The 20,411-nt window shown below is 49.1% G+C and overlaps 1 protein-coding gene across 1 annotated transcript; it reads left to right on the forward strand.

The window, feature by feature from the left end:
* Window positions 1–8,764: 8,764 nt before the first annotated feature.
* Window positions 8,765–12,402, forward strand: THBD (thrombomodulin). Its single transcript, XM_053574688.1, has one exon. It carries the CDS (start codon window positions 8,905–8,907, stop codon window positions 10,636–10,638), a length of 1,734 nt encoding a protein of 577 aa, XP_053430663.1. The 5' UTR covers window positions 8,765–8,904; the 3' UTR covers window positions 10,639–12,402.
* The last annotated feature ends 8,009 nt before the right edge of the window (window positions 12,403–20,411 follow it).

Consider the following 20,411-nt stretch of genomic DNA (forward strand, 5'->3'; position numbering starts at 1 on the left):
ATTCTGTGTATTTTATTTGATGCATTTGTGATCCTGAGAAAAGGTCTGTAGGCTTTACCAGCCTGCCAGGGGACCCATGTCCAAACCCCACTTACCTCTCACTCACTGTCTATTTACCTAAGGAAAGATGAATCACCACGTTCCAGGCCAGGGTTTCAGAAGGTAGAGTTGCCCAGCAATGGGCCTCTGGGAAATTCTTGCAATTTTTCCCCAGAAAATGTGTCTTGAGAAGAGGGAACCCAGGAGCACGCCATAGTGAAGGGCCAGAAGCAGTGGCAGACATTTCAGCAGACATGAAATTCTCTCTAGCCCCAGCGTGGGTCGTGCTGGACGGCCAGTCCTGAGAGGGTCACTGGGCCTCTGGAAACTTCCTGTGGCTGACATGGAAATCTATGTGATGGCAGATACAAAACTCGGTTCAAGGTGGACAGTTAACTAGTATCCTGCCCTGCCTCGTACAATAAACCCCCAGCAGTAGGCAGAGAGTTATAAAGGGGCACCTGGTGGTTCCCGAGCTCTATCACCCCAGTTCTAATGCCTCACTAATTGGGAGAACCTATTTTCTTCTTTGCCTAAAATCTTCCTTGGGAAATAGTCCATATACCACAAAATTCACCCATTTAAAATACACAATTCAATGGCTTTTAGCACGGTCGCAGTTATGCAACCACCCACAGTCACTTTTAGAACATTTTAATCACCAAAAAGAAACCCCCCACCCCTTTACAGTCATGCCTCTGTCTTCCGCCCACACTTCCCATCCCTGGGCACCAGCAGGGATGTCCATCGTGGAAGTGGAATCACACAGTGTGTGGCCTTTGGTGGATGGCTTACTTCATTTCCACATTTTCAAGGCTGTGCACGAGTCAATACTTCACGCCTTTTAACTGCCAAATGAGATTTCATCACGTGGACATACCAGATTTTATCAGTGGATGGACATTTGGGTGCTTTCTACTATTTGGCTCTTAAGAATAATGCTGTCATAAATATTTGCAAACAAGTTTATGTAGAAATAGGTTCAAATTTCTCCCGGGTATATACCTAGGAGTGGAATTGCCAGATCATATGGTATGCTTAACATTTGAGGAATTGTCAAACTTCTTTCCAAAAGGCCGCACTTTTTTACAAGACCTGGCACGGTCCTCTACATGTACTGGCCCACAGAGATGGCCACAGTCATGTACCTGTGCATAGCCTAGGAGGCATGGCATTGTAGTGTACAAGTACGCGGACACCAAGCCTGGACATCTGTGGACTGTACCCGGCCCACAGGGCCCAGGCTCAGTCAAGTATTCTCACACTTGAGAGTTCTGATTTCTCAGCCTACTCACGCACACTTTCTATTGGTTATCTCTTGATAATAGCCATCCCAGGAGGCATGAAGCGGTATCTCATTGTGGTTTTTACATTTCTTTTTTTTTTTTTTTTTTTTTTTTGTAGTTCTTTGGCCGGGGCCAGGTTTGAACCGGCCACCTCTGGTATATGGGGCCAGCGCCCTACTCCTTTGAGCCACAGGCGCAGTCCCAGGTTTTTGCATTTCTTGATGGCCGATAACACTGAGGACCCTTACGGGGCCATCTCTACCCTTTACCGAGAAATGTCTATTCAGATGCTTTGCCCACATTTTAACTGAGTTATTGCTCCTTTTATTATTGACTTATAATAATTTTTTATATGTTCTAGAGATACCTTACCAGATACATGATTTGTAAATATGTATTTGCTACTGTTTTCCCATTCTGTGGGGTTTCTCTTCACTTACTTTGAGACACAGGTTTTTAATTCTGATTATGTGCAACTGGTACTTGTGCCTTTGGTGTTATATCTAACAAAAAATTGCCTAACCCAACCCCACAAAAATTTACTCCCGTATTCTCATCTAAAAGTTTTCTAGTTTTATCTTTCACATTTAGGTTTCTAAAAGCGTTTAGAATTTTTTTTTAATATAAATAATCTGAGGTAAAGGCCCACCCATCGCGCGTGGACATCCAGCTGTTTCTGCATCACCTGTTGAAGAGACTATTCTTTCAATCGTCTGGGCACCGCTGTGAAATCAATTGACCATAACAGGAGCGTTATTCTTAGATTCTCAAATCTGTTCCATTGATTTACATCTACCTTGTTCACTACCGTATTTTTTTGATTCCTATACCTTTGTAATAACACTTGCAATAGGGAAGTGTGAGTCTTCTGAATTTGTTCTTCTTTCCTGAGACTATTATCACTGTAGGGAGTCCTTTGAACCTCCATGTGCCTTCTAGGATCAATACATAAATGTCTGCAAATAAATCAGCTGTGATTTTAATGAGGATTGCATCAAACTGTATATTAATTTTTGGAGTACTGCCACTTTAGCCACCTTAAGTCTTCCCATCCATGAACATAGGATGTTTTCCCATCCTTTATTTAAATCTTTTTAAATCTTCTTCAACAACCTTTCGTAGTTTTCGAAGTATGCATTTTGTTTTGCACTTCTTTTGTTAAATTTATTTCCAAGTATTTTATTCTTTTTGATGCTATTACAACTGGAATTATTTTCTTAACTTAATTTTCATTTTGTGGATTGTTACTGCATAGAAATACAACTAATGTTTTCATATTCACCTGTATCCTGCATCTGCTGAACTCATTTCTAGCTCTTGTAGTTTTTTTTCTTTTCTTTTTTTTTTGAGACAGAGTCTCACTATGTCACCCTTGGTAGAGTGCCATGGCGTCGTAGCTCACAGCAACCTCCGACTCTTGGGCTTAAGTGATTCTCTTGCCTCAGCCTTCCAAGTAGCTGGGACTATAAGTGCCCACCACAATGCCTGATTATATTTTTGTTGCAGTTGATTAGGTTTGAACCTGCCACCCTCAGTGTATATGGCTGGCATGGTAACCACTGTGCTACGGGCGCCGAGCCAGCTCTCATAGTTTTAAAATGTATTCCTTAGGATTTTCCATATATAAATATGATAGTATAATCGCAAACAGAGATAGTTTTATTTCTTCCTTTTCAACCTGGATTTTTTTTTTGATTGTTACAGTGTATACTTCTTTAATTAGAAACAGAGGATTTCTGCACTTCAGTCAACCTGGATTTTTAAATTTACTTTTCATGTCTAACTTCTCTGGCTAGAATCTTCAGTATAATGTTGATTGGAAGTAGCAACAACAGGTATCCTTGTTTTGTTACTGATTTTAGGGGAAAACTTTCATTGTTTCACCAGTAAGTGTGATCTTAGCTGTAGGTTTTATGGTCGATGTGACATATTTTCTTTAAGAAAGAAAAGACCAATAAAGGATTGTCCATTTTTATACCTTGTTTCTTGAAGATAGCTCAAGAGGCAAAATTTGCTAAAATATTTGTTTTGCTGTACTGACATGCAGTTGTTTGTTGGATAACATTTGTTTAATAAGCATTTCTTTTCCCACTCTTGGATTTAGATTGCTGTGTAGCAACAGAGACTTAATTTTTATGTCGGCATTTTGGTCTGGCTCTATCTTGTATATAGGCTCAGGTTACGATGATGAGGCCAGCGCAATGTCACTGGGGCCCCTCCTGTCTGCCGATTCCTCTTCATCTCTGTTTTAACAACATTCACATGTTTGCTTTCAATAAAAATGGCTGAAATATGTTCACTGCCCAGGTGGTTGGTGAAGCCCCCTCCATAGACATCAAACATAAACTCCCATCTAAAAAGCCAGACTTCCTGGAGGGATACAATTGAACACAGGAACCTTTGATAAAGCTTTTTTTTTTTTTTTTTTTAACCAGTAGTAACAACTATATTTATTGAATAGCTGCTGTGTTCCAAGAAAAGTAATAGTTACTGTATATAAAATTTATTTAATTTTTACAATACTCTTGTAAATTAGATATTGCATTTCCAGGTTCAAGGAGAGAAAAACAGAGATTTAAGTAACCCAACATATTTAACTGGTATGTGGAGAGATCGGGGCTCAGAAATACTCTGTTTTATATTTCTTCCATCCTAACATGGGCTGGAGAGTCTTGGTTTCACCTCTAGCCAGCTGTGTGATCCTGGGGAGTCACCTATATCCCCCAGACCCCCAGACTTCAGCATCCACATCTGGGGAAATGAAAAACAACCATGTGCGCCTCCTATAGCCTGAGACAGGCACACTTTCTTTTCTGGATATCTGCAATTCCTCACTGTGCCTCCTTTGGTTTTTAATTTTTTTCCACAATTGCTTATTGTTATTATTGGTATAAATGCTTAGCTGGCCTTAATTTAACCCAACAAACATTTAGTGAGTCTCTACTGTGGACCAGCGACACCGGGACCCTTGTGTGCTCCCCTGCTCTTTTTAGGGCTGGCAGGCCCTCTTGTTCAGGGTCCCTCCTATTCTAAAGGGATGCTCCCCTTGTTTGGCTGAATCAAAATTCTAGAGATTGAATGTTTCCTTTTCTGCTAAAATTTGTTGAGAATTAACCAAGGCTCAACCATTCTAGATGCTTTACGTACGATTCCTATTATGTAGTGGAGGAAACTGAGGCACAGACAGGGTGGGTGTGTGGCATATCTTCAAACAAACAAAAAACTCGTAAATGGAGTTGAGACTCCAATCCAGCCAATACTCCGAAGCCTTCACTCTTCACTAACCCTGGGGCCCTGAGGCTGCCCCCATCCTTATCTTTGCTAGTTAACAAGAGAAAATCGCCTAGGAGAGGGTACAAAGAAACGTCTGTGACAGGTGCTCCGATGAGTCTGGGGACTGTCTAGACAGAGCGTGCTGTCTAGACAGAGGGGTGGGGGACCTGGACGGCAGGTGGAGACGAGTGTGGCATGTACACGGTCAATTACACAGCAGGGAAGGCACGTGACTGCGGAAGACCCAGAGGAAGTCCTGTCATGCAAATCCATACAGAGATCAGTTCTGCTTTGGTTACTCAGAAACATTTGCTGACCGGACAGCTTGTTAATAGGGCTGTGAAATAGGGGACAATTTCAGTGGGTATCAATGGGGGCAAAGATGAGAATGCTCCTGGAAGAGAGAGAGAGAGAGAGAGAGAGATAGTGAGTGGAGATGAGACGGCGAGGCATTTCCCTGACAGTGACACTTCCCGGAGACCTCCCTTGCTAGGAGGGCTTGGCATCCATGAAGACAACAGGACACAGGTCACTGAACTCTTGGGAGGGACAAAGGGCACAGGCTTGAGGTCTAAATTCCAGTACAGCCCCTTCAGAGCGAAAGAAAACATGGAAGAAAGTTGGGGACCCACCATCTAATGATGAGAGTTGGAGGGCCTGAGGGGTGGCCCAGGGCCCACAAGGGAGGAGGTGAGGGAGGATGTGTGTTTCAACAGTCACGGGAGCCAGCGCCTTGAGATGGCAGGCATCAGGAGTGGAAATCTAGAAGGATGAATGGAAACAAGTTCTTGGCATTCTTGACGTGATGGGAGGTCTTTGAGGTTTCAGTAGTACAGCAAGTCCTAGCTGGTGCCCACATGAGGGTGGAGGGATTGGAGTCTGGGTCAGGAAGAGGGTGGTGGATAGGATGTCCACATAGAGACAGGGGAGTCTTCTGTCCCAGGTGCACAGGAGGTACGGAAAGGAAGATGGGGTGGGATTCTAGCAGAGGCCTGGAGACCTCCAGTCATCCGAGGCAGTTTAGAACTTGCAAAATAGGACGGCGCCTGTGGCTCAGTAGGTGGGGCGCCAGTTCCATATACCGAGGGTGGCAGGTTTGAACCCGGCCCCGGCCAAACTGCAACAAAAAATAGCCGGGCATTGTGGCGGGAGCCTGCAGTCTCAGCTACTCGGGATGCTGAGGCAAGAGAATTGCCTAAACCCGGGAGTTGGAGGTTGCTGTGAGCTGTGACACCACCGCACTCTACTGAGGGTGATAAAGTGAGACTCTGTCTCAAAAACAACAACAAAAAAGCCTCGAAAGCACTGGCTATAGAGGAAAATGAATTGGCAAGGGCAAGCCCGGGAGGCAAAGGTGACCTGTGTCCTGGACCAGGGGTCATACCCTGAGGGGTGGAAGGCCAAAAAGCTCACATCCACCCATTCTCCTGCAAGGTGGCCCAGACATGGCCGGCTCATCCCTGGGACAATCCTCTACTTCCATTTTTTGTTCCTTTAGTTTCTTTCTATCAATAATACAGAAACATCCCACACCTTCTCATCAAGAGCTGGGGCAGGTTTCAAAGGCATCATTGAGTTTCCAGTGGGCCCAGTTACCAGGGCTGTTCTCACACATTTGTGAGAAACATCCCACACCTTCTCATCAAGAGCTGGGGCAGGTTTCAAAGGCATCATTGAGTTTCCAGTGGGCCCAGTTACCAGGGCTGTTCTCACACATTTGTGAGAAACATCCCACACCTTCTCATCAAGAGCTGGGGCAGGTTTCAAAGGCATCATTGAGTTTCCAGTGGGCCCAGTTACCAGGGCTGTTCTCACACATTTGTCCTTTTTAACTTTCTCTTTGCAAGACTCAGTAATAGGTTCAAGGAGATCTGAGTAGGATGCCCAGCCAAAGTGGATGCTGGTGAATCAGCTAGAATCCATCTGAGAATCCAGCCAACCTGGTCTGGGGCACCATCAGGAAATTTCCTCAGCCCCTTTTAGGGCTGGCCAGCTCAGAGGGGCCCTGCCCAGGGTGTCCCTCCCATTCAAAAGGGTCCCATCCCTTGTTTCAAGCTGTGCTGTCACAGTCTTGAAATTCTTAGTAATTAAACCAGAAACTCCACATTTTCACCGTGCTTGGGGCTCTGCAGATGGTGCAGCTGGTCGTGTCCCCTCTTTTGTCTCAGTTACCAGGGGAATTCCCCCACTTTCTGAGACCTTTCAGCAGGGGTCCACTGGGATTCCTGCCCATATCTGAAGCCTCTCTACCTCCACGTCCCTCGCCTCCCTGCTCCCTTCCCTCCTTCTCTTCCCACGTGGACAGGGGTTATGATCCCCCAGGTAGGCCAGGCAGCCAGTACCTGTGTGGCTCTCACAGGGACAGGCCGACTCTGAACCTTCCTCCTTCCCACGCCCCAGGGTCCTCCTCCCACAGGGAGGTGAAGCTGGTCCCATTCCAGGAGCTCTGGGTCTCAGGGCTCAGCAGGCTCCTCTGGGTTCCCTGCCTGGAAGCTGGGGCACCTTTCCTACCACGGAGCCCACCTCAGCCGGGTACTGGGAGGCTCAGCTCTCTGTCCCCTTGGGGTGTTTCACCAGTCCCTTTCCCCAGCATTGTCCCTCCATTGGACATTGTCTTTCTCAGGAGAGGGCCCACACTGTCCTGTTCTCTTAAGTCTGGGCTCTACTGGACGGGGAAGGCCAGAGGGGTGAGCCTAAGAGTCCCCGCAAGCTTCCACAGAGTAGTTTTCTACCAGGCCTCTGCCTTGCCCTCACTCTTTTTTTTTTTTTTTATTAAATCATAGCTGTGTGCATTAATGCATTTATGGGGTACAATGTGCTAGTTTTACATACAATTTGAAATACTTACTAAAACTGGTTAATATAGCCTTCACTGCACTTTCTTAACTATTGGGTTAAGACATTCATAGTCTAGGCTTAGATTTGACATGTGTCCTTGTAAAATAGTCTACCAGTTCTCCAGCTTCTTTGGGTTTGTTTAGAGCTCAACAGCGCCGCCTCCCGGTGCTCGGCTGTGAGTGACCGCAGAGGAGGACCAGATGCCAGCCCGCTTTTGAACAAAGTTGGCCTTTCCCTTGGGCATTCTCCTTAAGTGAACAAGCCATAAGGTCGGAAATAACAGATCCCCGCCGCCGCCTCCTAGTTCTCCCCGCCCTGCCAACAGGACAGGCCCTCTTTCTTGTCCCTTGCCGATTCCGTGCACCTCGGCATCAGTTAGGTCTCCGAATGGACAGCTCTGTGACAGACCTGGGTGGGTGCACCTGAACCTTGCACCGCCTCCTCACCGGGGCAGCAGGCGGACTCCGAGGGGGGTGACCCTGAGAGCTGGACGACAACAGACGGCTGAAGTTCTCCCTACCCAGCCCACCCCCCGCAGGCCTGCGCAGCAATTCATCTGCCACAGCTTCTCAAGGGGGAGAGGAGCTCAGAGCCCAGGGGGTGTCCCTGCGATCTTCCCATGCGACGAGATGGAGTCTGGCATTGGTGGCAGTGAATGCCTAGGGGCTCACGGGTTCCATGGCCAGCCATGGGGCCGGGGAGCTGGTGTTAGGCCTGTCCTCAACCCGGACATACCCACTGTCCTCAGGGGACTAGTGCTGCCCTGGTCTCCTGAGCCAGGTGCGCTGGCTCCTGGGCCGGCTCCAACTCTCCGCGATCTGACCTTGCGTTTGCGGAAGCGCAGGACGAGGCAGCCCCTCCCAAAATCCCCTTTGTGCTGAGTCTCCCTCCACGTCGCGTTCAAAACCCTCTCTTCTACTGAGTCTCCAGGTCTCGGAGCCCTGCCAGCGAGGCTTCCCTTGGAATCCTTGGTAACACTTCTGGGCGGGCGAGAGAAGGGCGAGGAGATTGGGCAGGGCTGCCCCGGCGGAGTCGGACAGGAGGGGCGGGGAGGGTCGCCCTGCTCAGGGAGCTGTCCTCCAGGGGCCTGCGTCTGCCAGCCCCGCCCGGGACGTCCCGGGCCGGGGTCGGTTTATTCATCTTCTCGAGGTGATCCCAGGCGCGAGGGCGGGCGCGCGGCGTCCGGAGAACCCAGTAATCCGAGAATGCCGCCTCAGCCCTTCCCACCCGGCACTTCCTTCCTTTTCCCGAACGTCCAGAGAGGGAGGGCCGCGCACTTATAAACTCCAGCCCAGGCTTATTGGCATGTCAGAGGCGGCCTCGCTGGGGCCACGCGCGGCAGCCAGGAGCGTCCGGGCTGAGAAGGACAACAGGACCTCCTGCGGCCTCCTGCGAACCTCTGCTCCTGCCCGGCCGGGTCGCCGGGCCGCCGCTTTCCCGGCGCCTGCACCCCGCGCACCTGGGCAACATGCTCCGGGTCCTGCTCCTTGGCGTGCTGGCACCCGCCGGCTTGGGGATCCCCACACCCGCAGAACCGCAACCCCGCGGCAGCCAGTGCGTGGAGCACGACTGCTTCGCTCTTTTCCGGGGCCCTGCGACCTTCCCTGCTGCCACCCAGGTCTGCGAGCGCCTCCAGGGCCACCTGATGACCGTCCGTTCCTCGGTGGCTGCTGATGTCATCTCCCTGCTGCTGAACAGTGCCGGCCCGCGCCTCTGGATCGGCCTGCAGCTCCCAGCCGGCTGCAGGGACCCCGGACACCTCGGGTCCCTGCGCGGCTTCCAGTGGGTTACGGGAGACAATCGCACCAGCTACAGCAGGTGGGCACGGCTGGATCTCCACCGGGCGCCCTTGTGCGGCCCGCTGTGCGTCACCGTCTCCGCGGCCGGGGCCCCTGCGCCGGGCGAGCCAGCCTGGGAGGAGCAGCAATGCGACGCCGAGGCCGATGGCTTCCTCTGCGAGTTTCCCTTCCTCACCTCCTGCAGGCCCCTGGCGGTACAGCTCGGCGCCCCGGCGGCCGCCAGCGTCTCGATTACCTATAGCACCCCGTTCGGGGCCCGCGGTGCGGACTTCCAGGCGCTGCCGGTGGGCAGCACCGCCGCCGTGGCGCCCCTAGGCTTGGAGCTGGTGTGTTCTGAGCCTCCCGGAGCGGCCGAGGCGCGCTGGGGCCGGGAGGCGCCCGGCGCCTGGCCGTGCGGCGTGGAGAACGGCGGCTGTGAGCGCGCGTGCAACGGCAGCTCCGGGGTGCCCCGCTGCCTCTGCCCGGCCGACGCCGCCCTTCAGGCCGACGGGCGCTCCTGCGCTGCAGCTGCCGGGCAGTCTTGCGACGACCTCTGCGAGCATTTGTGCTTTCCCGACCCCTCCGCGCCCGGGGCCTACTCGTGCATGTGCGAGACCGGCTACCAGCTGGCCGCCGACCAGCACCGGTGCGAGGATGTGGACGACTGTCTGCTCGTGCCCAGCCCGTGCCCGCAGCGTTGTGTCAACACGCAGGGTGGCTTCGAGTGCCACTGCCACCCCGGCTACGAGCTGGTGGACGGCGAGTGTGTGGAGGCCGTCGACCCCTGCTTTGCAGCCGACTGCGAGTACCAGTGTCAGGCTGTGGACCAGACTAATTACAGCTGCGTCTGCGCCGAGGGATTCGTGCCCAGGCCACAGGAGCCCAACAGGTGCCAGATGTTCTGCAACCAGACTTCGTGTCCAGCCGACTGCGACCCCAACACCCCGGCTGAGTGCAAGTGTCCAGACGGCTACATCCTGGACGAGGGCTCCATGTGCGAGGACATTGACGAGTGCTACAACGACTACTGCCGCGGCGGCCAGTGCCGCAACCTCCCCGGCTCCTACGAGTGTGTCTGCGGGCCGGACTCGGTCCTGGCCGGCCAGGTGAGCAAGGACTGCAGCCCCAACAAGGTGAACGGTGATGACACCCGCGGCGAGGACGGGGGCTCTGGGGAGATCCCCGTCAGCCCAACACCCAGCTCCACCTCAGGCCCCCCTGCGGCCGGGCAGGTGCATTCAGGCGTACTCATGGGCATCTCCATAGCCAGCCTGTCCCTGGTGGTGGCACTTTTGGCGCTTCTCTGCCACCTGCGCAAGAAGCAGGGCACTGCGCGGGTCAAGACGGAGTACAAGCCCGCCGCCCCCGCCAAGGAGGCGGTGCTGCGGCAGGTGCGCACCGAGCGGACCCCACAGACACTCTGACCCGCTCCCTCCCTCTTGGAGCCGCAGTGGGTCCCTTCTCTTCCTCCGGTGCCCCCAGGGCCCCAACTTTACTCCCTGGCTACCCAAACGCACTTTAGCTGGCATTAGAGCTGGAGGAGACCCTCCTTCCTCTTCTCCAAGCTGATTTCACTGATTCCATGCCTCGCTGGGGAGCAGGTGACTGCAAGGGGCTCTTCCAGGACGTCACCAGACAACAGCGGAGACAGACTGCAGTGTCCCAGTCTGTACCAGGGGGAGGCAGGAGGGATGGGCAGTTTTGGTTGACAGCTTTGGGGGCAGACCTTGACCCAGTGGGCTGGTGATGACCAAAATATTTATTTTTTTAAGTAATTAGGATTTTTTTTCTTTGCTTACCCTCCTATGTGTCCCTATCTGTAAAGTCTCAAAACTCCATTTTCCATACCCGCCCTCCCAATAGATACAGTATACACACTCACTTGTCCTGTGACAGTTAAATTATCTTGGTGATAATTTAATTTAATCCATACCCCACCTCCCCCAGCCCTCTAGATTGATAAAGCAAGCCTCATTTCACTCCTCATTCCTCCCAGGAAGGGGACCAGCTTATCTGAGTCACTGTACCTGTGACGGAGCTTACTTCTTTCCATCTTAGTTGTCTGCCCAGGCCCAACTCCCATGTGAAACAGGAACAAAACACTAAAAATGAATGGAGCTGGTCATTTGCTCTTTCACCAGATCTGCTACCTTACTCTGGAATTTCAGGTTGCTCCAGCAAAATAATTTTAAGAAAGGTTAGCATGTAAAAAGTATCAGTTAAATTAATATTGCTAGACTGTTAATAGAAATGAACTCAAGGAGCTTTTCATCTTTATTTTATAAACAGTAAGCCTGAATTTTGTTGTTGGTGTTTTGATTTGGACCAAAAAAATAGTATTATTAATACTAGTTGTTAAGCTTCTTATGCAGTTTTCTTTTTATTATTATTATTATTATTACTCATTTTCGAGAGCATTGAACATGTTCAAATGGTTGCTCTAGATTGAGAGAGGAGAGAAGCACTTCCCAGGAGACTGTCTGAGGACGTTTGAGCTACGCGGTTCATGCCAGTTGTCAACTGACTTCTCACTCAGTAGACCAAAATAAATCTACTTCTGCTGGTTTTGTGGTACTGGGAGCTCAGGATGCACCCCCTGGAGGGAATACAGTTAGGGCTGTCTTAGGTCCTTGGAGAATCTCTCCCACTTCAGAGTGGCCTTCAAGCCTGGCCCTTGGAATGTGGCCCTAAACAAGAATTGGAAGCTGCCCGTGGGAGCTGGTTAGAGATCCAGAGCTCCGCCCCACCCAACTCATGAGACTCTGCATCTTAACAAGATCTGCAGGGGTTTATCTGCCCAGTAACTTGAGGACAACTGTTCCAGATTGCTTCCAAGTTTCTGGAATACATTAAATATGAATCAGTAATAAGTAGCAGGCCAAGTCAGGCCCTTTATTTTCAAGAAACTGAGGAATTTTCATTGTATAGCTTTGCTTTCTGGTACATGCAAGAAAGACTAAGAATACTGCTACCCAAGGTCCAGAAGGCCTTTGAAATCACACTTCAATGTATGAAAACAAATGTATCATGTAACTGTATCTTTTGTAAGTTAAAGGTTTTCCTCTATTATTTTGTAAACTGAACATATTTGTACATAGTTATTTATTGGAGGTAAACTAGAACACAGGCAAAGCCCTTGCTTATGATGTCACTTGTATGAAATAAATAAATGTCAGTGTGCTCTTGGATTTTGTGTCTGTTTGCTTTTCTTCTCCCAGTTCTCTCATTTTATGTTATTAACTGGGGCAAACACCGGGAGATACACTAAAGTCTGCTCTGCCCCCAGCTTGTGCCCTCTGGGGAATGGCGTCTTGATCTTTGACTTTCAAAGGTCTTTCTGGAGGAGATTATTCTCCCTGTAGAAAGATGTCTTTTTATCTTTGTGTTCACAAATATGTGGTTTTTCTTCTGTAACTATAACAACTTCATACAGAAGGACATGTGTCTCTGTGTTTTTAAAGACATTATATTGTTGGGTCATCTTGAGAATCCCAGCTGTGTGCCCTGTGTGTGGTTTGATATGAGATATCCAAACTCAAACCTCAAACACAAGAGGTCTCAGTCTGTGGCTCAAATTCAAGTTCTGGGTTTCAAAGGTCTCATTCAATATTAAATCATTCTTACCTCTGCCTCCTTTTAAATACACAATTTTGGGGGGGCTCCCTAGACTGGGAAGGTAGAGCAGGCTGAATACTGTATGTAGGCCCTGAAAGTTTTCATAAAGCAGAAATTAGAGGAAATTATAGTTCAGGAACATAGTCAATTTTTTTTTTATATGTCTGGATATAATGGTGGGAATTTCTGCTTTAATCTGAATAGTCATTGTTGTGGAGACACAGTTGGAGATTTCAATATCCAGGGCAGATGAAGGTGACAGCTTTGAGCAGGGGCAGCTGCCGTGCACAGTGCCTGGTGGAAATAACAAGGTGGGTGGTGTCTGTTCTAAGGACTATAATCAGTCTATATGAAGGAAGAACTCCATGAAGGGGGCAAAACGGTGCAGATGAGTGATGCTGGGAGGTTAGAGCAGACGGCGACGTTTTACAAACTTTCCTTCATTCCTTGACCTTCCATTTTTCAAAAGGGGCTTTTCCTGACAGCTCGCAGATTGACTTATAGGTTTGTCGCTTTAGGATTTCATCTCCCAGGGACAGGCATTTTCTTAAGGATCACAGGAAGACCAAAACACATATTCAAAATCCAGAGGCAAAAAAAAAAAAAAAAAAAAAAATAGCGGGGGGGGGGGTGCATCTTGGAGCCCAGAAGGATTTTAAAAATGTCTTTGGTGGGGCATTGCCTGTGGCTCAAAGTAGAGTGCCGCCCCATATACCGGAGGTGGTGGGTTCAAACCCAGCCCTGGCCAAAAACTGCAAAAAAAAAAAAAAAAAAAAGTTGTTGGTGCAAGTGGGTCACTCAAGAGGGTTTGATAAGAGTGTGCTGGGGTTAGTCTGAAATTGAGAAGGTAACAGTATGGAGCAGGTGCTTCATACACACCTACATTTGACACCAGCTTAACCCCAGTGGTTATGTGACCATGGGGACCAGGAAACCCCACTAAGGCTGTAAAGTGGGGGGGGGAGTGTGAAGTTTCCAGGAAGATTAGAGGAGGTGAGTGTACACAATTTCTGCCACATGGTAGATGCCCAATAACTGTGAGTTCATGTGCCAATGGAATAGGGAAAAACAGTTATATTGGAATCATGTTGAGGGTGGATTCAAGACTGTTCTTTTAAGGGAAGCTGTAGTTCCTTGGAAGAGCAATTGCCAAAGCTAGAGAAATTATCATGGGGGGAATCGAGGGCGTCAGTCACCCCCTAAGGGGAGAGATGTTTGTGCAGGAGAAGGAGCGACTCTCTACTCTCTGGAGTGGTAAGACCAGCTCTAAATGCTCTCAGCTGCTCTCTGCGCTCACAAGGCCCGTCCAGATAGTGGTGGAGGGAACCCTCTCATTCTCCCAGGAAGGCCACAGAGAAGGGGACAGTATGCCTCAACGTGCCCTTTTCACTTTCCCAGGGCCCCCACACGAAGTTGTGGGCAGGCCCTGCATGTGACATCGTGGTTTTGAATGGAGCCAGGGGACAAAAGATCCCCAACTTCTCACTTTTTGAGGCTCCTGTTGTTTTTGCCTTGAATGAGATTCATTATTCTATTTTCCATTCAAAGAAAACTGAGATTACAAAGAATATACCAGACCGGGTTTTCATCATGGTTGTGACGTGGTGGGGGGTACACAAAACACACACCCCCTTGGCCTCTTCTGGCATTTCTTCATAAAATAATACAGGCAGCGCCCAGTTCTGACTTACTTTCTTTTCCAGAACTAGTGCCCTGGGTCCAGCTCTATCAGCCTCTTTTTGTTTTGAGAGGGCCCTGCCTCCTTTTTTTTGGTCAGCAGGTTTAGATGTAGGCAAACAACTGATTTCCTCTCACAAGAAAAACTAAATATTGTTTTAACATCAGATTCTGAGAGAATCAAAATCCTTTTCTGTGTATTTTGAAAGTGTAATCATGAATGACAAAGGAACCCTGGGGATGGGTTAGCTCAAAGTGCAGCCGCTTGCTTCAAAGAGGAAGAGACAGCAGAGGGCTCCAGCCCCAAACGGAGAGTGACCATCATGCCACCAGGGCCACAGCCAGGTCCTGCCTTAGACGCCTAACTGATGGAAACCTTCTGTTAAGATAGGCAATTTCATTCCAGTATTATTCTGAGGCAAATCCATGTCTCTTCTGCATATTCCATGAGCGGCAGCATGCCTCTGCCAGAGCCCTCCGGGAATCGGAATCTCGAATCTTCCTTCCTTCCGGCTTCTCACTGGTGCCAGTCCAAACTGCTAGCTCACCGCAGCGTCCCCGTCTGCAGACCTGTCTCCGGTCTTATCAGCAAGGACGAGAGAGGCTTCTCCACCATCTTCCTAAGTCTGTCTTCTCGGCTTTCGATCTCCTGCCTTACTTCGATTTCACTCCCTTGAGAATAGTGACCCAGCTTCCACAAATTCTTTAGTGAAGGGGCACGGTTTTCAGCATCCCAGAAAGGTGGCTTTGACTCCTATGTGCTCCTTGCGGTACAAGAACCTGGGAAGGGAAAGTTCCATTCTCGGCCATAAGTGAGATGTGGGGGTTAATTCCTCCCTGCTTGCTGAAAAGGCCTTTAGAAATATATCCCTGAGGTCTCTGCCAAGTCGTAGCTGGAGCTTTAGCACCTGTCCGAGGCTGAATTTTTGCTTTTCATTCCCTAACTTCAAGTGACACAAAAGTTTCATTTAACCTTTTAGGGAGGTGGGCGAACAGAACAGACAGCCTGGTGTCCTTGTGGTTTACCTTTAAGTTAAATGCTCCAGACTTAGAAATGACATAAACGTGCTTTGTAACATTTATGCTGAGGAGAAATTTTTATGGCAGTTTCAACTAGTGCTTTTGTTCTTTATTGTTACTTATTCTTATCTGATGAGTTTGGATATATAATCAGTGAATAAAGGTGGGCAATCGCTGTGGGCCTGAGCAAGCTCCCAGTTCTTCCCTTAATTAATAAATCATTCATTCCGTCTGCAGTGATATCTCTGTGTCATTGATGGGGCTAGTGGACAGCAACACCCTAAAGCTTATGCCTGTCATCCTCATAATAAGAGCATATTTTTTTAAAATGATAAGGTAAACCCAAAGCATCCTTTTTGGTGATGCTCTACTGGGATTTGACTTCTGTCTGTCTTCAAACATTTTCGCCCTCCTCCTACGAGGTGGCACTACAAGAACCCATCAATGAAGCCAGGAGAAAGAGAGGCTGAGGAGGGCTCCGGGAGGATCCCAGTTTCTCTGTTTAGTTTGTCTGTGACTCCCCAGAGCACAAAATATGCCACAATAAACATGAAGCTAAACTGAAGGGAGCTGCACAAACTCAACAGCTACCTAGAGGCCTGAAATAAGTGGAAATGATGGTTTTCTGACAGCTGAATTCTCTGGTTTGTTTGGCTGGAAAGGGAGGTTGGTGTGGAAGTGACCCTGTCTCTCTAGTGCTCAGAGTAAAGCATGACAGTGTAATTAGAGTAAATTGATTGAGCTGTCCCCGTCTGGAGGGAGGAGTCTGGAAAATGGTACTTACAGGTGGCCTCTCTTGATTTGGGGATCACATCGTCAGCAGTTCTGTCCCCCCACTTGTCCTCCCCATGCTACAAACTGCAGCCATGAAGAGGGAAGTAGGTGGTGATGGAAGCAACCCTGCCTTGGTTAGGGCGGCAGCCACTCACTGTAACTGCATATCAACATTTGGAGAACTGTAGCCTTAAAAAACTGAATTCTGCCATATGTAAATTATAGTTCAATAAAAGTGGATTAAAAAGAAATCAGGGCAGTGCCTGTGGCTCAAAGGAGTAGGGCACTGGCCCCATATGCCGGAGGTGGTGGGTTCAAATCCAGCCCCTGCCAAAAACTGCAAAAAAAAAAAAAAAAAAGAAAGAAAGAAAGAAATCACAGCCTCCTCAGAAGAACTAATGAAAGCCTGATTAAAATGAAAGGGGCAAGGGAGGGGAGGGGCGGGGGGAGGATGAGTGGAGGGAGGGTGATTGGTAGGAACACATCTACCGTGCATCTTAGAAGGGTACAGGTGAAACTTACTAAATGCAGAATATAAATGTCTGAACACAATAACTAAGAAAATGCCATGAAGGCTATGTTAACCAGTTCAATGAAAATATTTCAAATTGTATATAAAACCATCACATTGTACCCCATGATTACATTAATGTACACAGCTATGGTTTAATTTTAAAAAAGGAAAAAAAAATGAAATGAAGAAGCTCCATTTCATACCAGTTCCCTCTTCCTTCTTCTCTGTTCTTTGGTCCCCAAACAGTCACCATCCCAAGGGTGGGGACTTCCTCCTCGGGCCTGTGGGTGTCACGTGCCCCTCAGTCAGCACTGACCTTGGCAGCCCCACCTTTCAGAGAGACAGAGGCTGAGGAACCCATCACCCAACCCCATGCAGCACTGGGTCGACGCTCACGGTATCTTCTGGTAGAAAGAAACTTCACGTATCTACTTCCACAAAGCAGTAATCCCATCTCAGGCAACCTAGTTAATGATCTGAAAAACTTTTTAATGTGTTGGTTCTCTTCCATTTTTAAAAGTGGCCTTGCTGTTAGACACCGAGTTGATCCTAATTCACATGATCAGGGCCCCTGCCTTCCAGTTGATACAAAGTTGGTGAAAGTTGAAAAGAAGGATAGGATGGTCCACCAACCCCTCCCTGAATTATGCAGACAGGTGCACCCAAACTTCACAAAGACCCCAGAGCTCTTGATGAGCTTCCCTTGCCAGATAGACCCCAGCCCCTCGTTACAGCCTGTCACCTCGGACCCATGTCCCTTAGGACAGAGTTTCCTTAAGGTGACCCCTAAGGCATTGCTGGTTGTGTGTCCGTCCCCCCATCTGTGTCTTCCTGTGCCTGTAAGTGATTTGCTATCCCCTCCCATTGGGGGTTAGCAGCAAGAGATAGGCCTAATCAAGCAACCACAGAAATGAGAGCAAAATTCTAAACTGAAGCAAGCACTCTTCAGCAAATGAGTCTGATTTCCGTGAGATGATAGGATAAAAGAACCTGCCCTTGTCTCAGAGCAGACAAGGGGGTGTTGCTGGAGACAGACTCCTTGGAAGGATGTGCAGGAATGAACTAGCAGAGGGAAGGGGTGAGGTGCTGGGTGTGGGGGGCCCCAAGCTAAGGGAATAGCATCTGCAAAGGGCCTGCCATGGGAGGTGCTGAATGGCCCCTGAGTGACAGAGCAGACAATGGGAGGTGACAGCAAATCACCTACAGGCACAGGAAGACACAGATGAGGGGACACCAAACCAGCAACGCCTTGTGAGTCACCTTACAAGGTGGACCACCCTGTCCTTGTTTTCATTTCAATTTTTATCAACTTAGTATCAACTGAAAGGCAGGGCCCAGTCACATGAATGGATTGACTTGGATTCTAACAGCCACACTCATTGTGTTGTCTTGAGGCTGCCCGTCTTGCCTGACAGAGAACTCAGTGAACTGCCTGCGTGTGCACAGACACAGCTCAGCAGGACAGAGCTTCCAGGGTGTGCTTCTGGCTGCCCCCACAACAGGGCAGAGTCCTGTCCAGGCCTCTGACATTTCTGCTTATGTAATCGGAGGCTACGCTGTCGTCTATGCTGAGAAAGCATGAGAGGTGGGGTGATTGACAACCTACAACCCATCAGAAAAGAGCTCTAGCACCCAAATTTGCATGATTCATGTCCAGTTTCTGAGGCTGTGCAGCCAGAACATGCTGCATCAGATGTGCCCTTGGACCAGCCTTTGACACCTAAGGAACTCCGGGTGTGGTGCTTGGAATGAAAGAGAAATCAAGAACTCACAGGTGTGTCTAAAAGTGTGTTGTCTTTGCTCAAAGAACGGTACTGAAAAACTGGGCAGGAATTAGATGAGTGATAGCCTGCCCTGTCCAAATGCCTTCTTCCCCATTGTCTGGAAAAACAGAACACCTGGGTTGTCATGGAACGGTAAACTAAAGGCAATTTTAAGAGGCAAAGCAAATTCTCTGACAGACTGAGTGGTGGGGAAAGTCTGTTCCTACCTATGGTAGAAAATGTTTTCATTCATGTTGAAGCCAAAACCTGTGACTCCTAGTCCTAGCAAACAAGACAAGAGGACCATCAAGGCATGCCTCCACGCAGCTTGCCAGGCAGGGGACCTGTGCCACCTGAACCACTGATTTCAATTCACTGCAATCTTGCTTCACACAAACCTCCAGGGAGGATTTTATGCAACCAGTTGTTACAAAGACCACAGAGGCAACAGCAATGTGAGCTAACAGCACAGCTGACAAGCTCTGGCCAGAGCAGACACTTCATTGTTCTTGCACTCCAAGAACTGAAAGGCTCCTGAAGTGAGGACAGTTGACAGGTCACACACACTCCCACCCCACTGCAGGATTTATAGCTGCAGGGTTGAGAACAGTGTTCACACCCTTTTGTCACTAGTGCTAGGAAGAGCTGAGCAGAGAAGAAAGCCATCTCCCGCCCCCCCAAGTAGTTCCAAGAAAGCACAGTTTACATCTGGGAAAACTAGAAATTCAAAACCTCTCTTTGTATATATTCCAGGTGGGAAACTGAGGCTTTTCTAGATTAAATCACTGCTTACAGAGCTGGCTGAAGTTGAGGTCTCCTGCCACCTCCCTCGGACTTCTCTGTCACCTGAAGCTGCCTTCCCTTCAACCATCATCAACTCAGTTAAAAAGGTGGTGGTTTTGAAGTAGAACGTGTCTTCTTCTGTGCTGGCCTGGAAGCCAGACGTGCCTGTTGCCAAGGCTCTGGTCAGCACCCCACCTTGCTTATTGGAAAGTGCCCACTGTCAGTCACTGGGAGATGGAGGAGGTCCCTGTCCGCACTCAGGCTGGGGCAAAGGCCCTGTTGCCAGCCCTATGAATCCCTCACTGTGCTGCTGTCAGCCCGGCTTCTCTGTGCAGTTCATTTCAATTGGGTTTATCTGTTGCCAGGCACTGAGGAACAAAGAAGTAGTTCAGTTTTTAAAAACCCCGAGAAGTTACAGTTAGACAAGGCCCATAGGCATAGCCGCTGGTCTAGTCTAGATGGCCAGCCTCACTCTGGCAGGTGCTGATAAGTTAGAGATTGTGGATGCCTGTCTGGGTACACATGTGCATTTGCAGGATGGGAAAGGTCCGTGCCCTGTTAGCCAGGGACATCCAGGACACGGCTGTGGCTCTGGCGTGCAATATGGACTTGGTTGCACAATTCTGTCAGACATAGATGCAGGCCACCAGAAGGGACGGACCAGAACAACCCACGTCCCCTCCTGCCCACCAGCCCTGGGAGGCTCTGGAGCAACACAGAACAGCATTCTCAGGTTACCCTCCGGCTGCAGGGGCAAGTGTTGTTTTTTTTTTATTTATTTATTTTTTTATTTTGGGGGATCCATTGAGGGTACAAGAAACCAGGTTACACTGATTGCATTTGTTAGGTAAAGTCCCTCTTACAATTGTGCCTTAAGGGGGGGCAAGTGTTTACCGGTTATGTGAGCTACATACACTCAAAGGCAGTTGAGGTGAGGCCTTTCCCTTTCATTTTGTGAGGGAGGAGGTGGCAGGTAGAGCAGTGTGAGCAAAAGCACAGGAGCTGCAGCTGTTACAGGAGAGAACTCTGAGGACCTGGAGGTGTCAGCCCC

The sequence above is a fragment of the Nycticebus coucang genome, chromosome 21, assembly GCF_027406575.1.
Source record: "Nycticebus coucang isolate mNycCou1 chromosome 21, mNycCou1.pri, whole genome shotgun sequence".
Lineage (NCBI taxonomy): Eukaryota > Metazoa > Chordata > Mammalia > Primates > Lorisidae > Nycticebus > Nycticebus coucang.

Excerpts from the sequence above, each read along its gene's own strand:
- THBD (XM_053574688.1), top strand. The coding sequence starts at position 8,905 with ATGCTCCGGGTCCTGCTCCTTGGCGTGCTGGCACCCGCCGGCTTGGGG.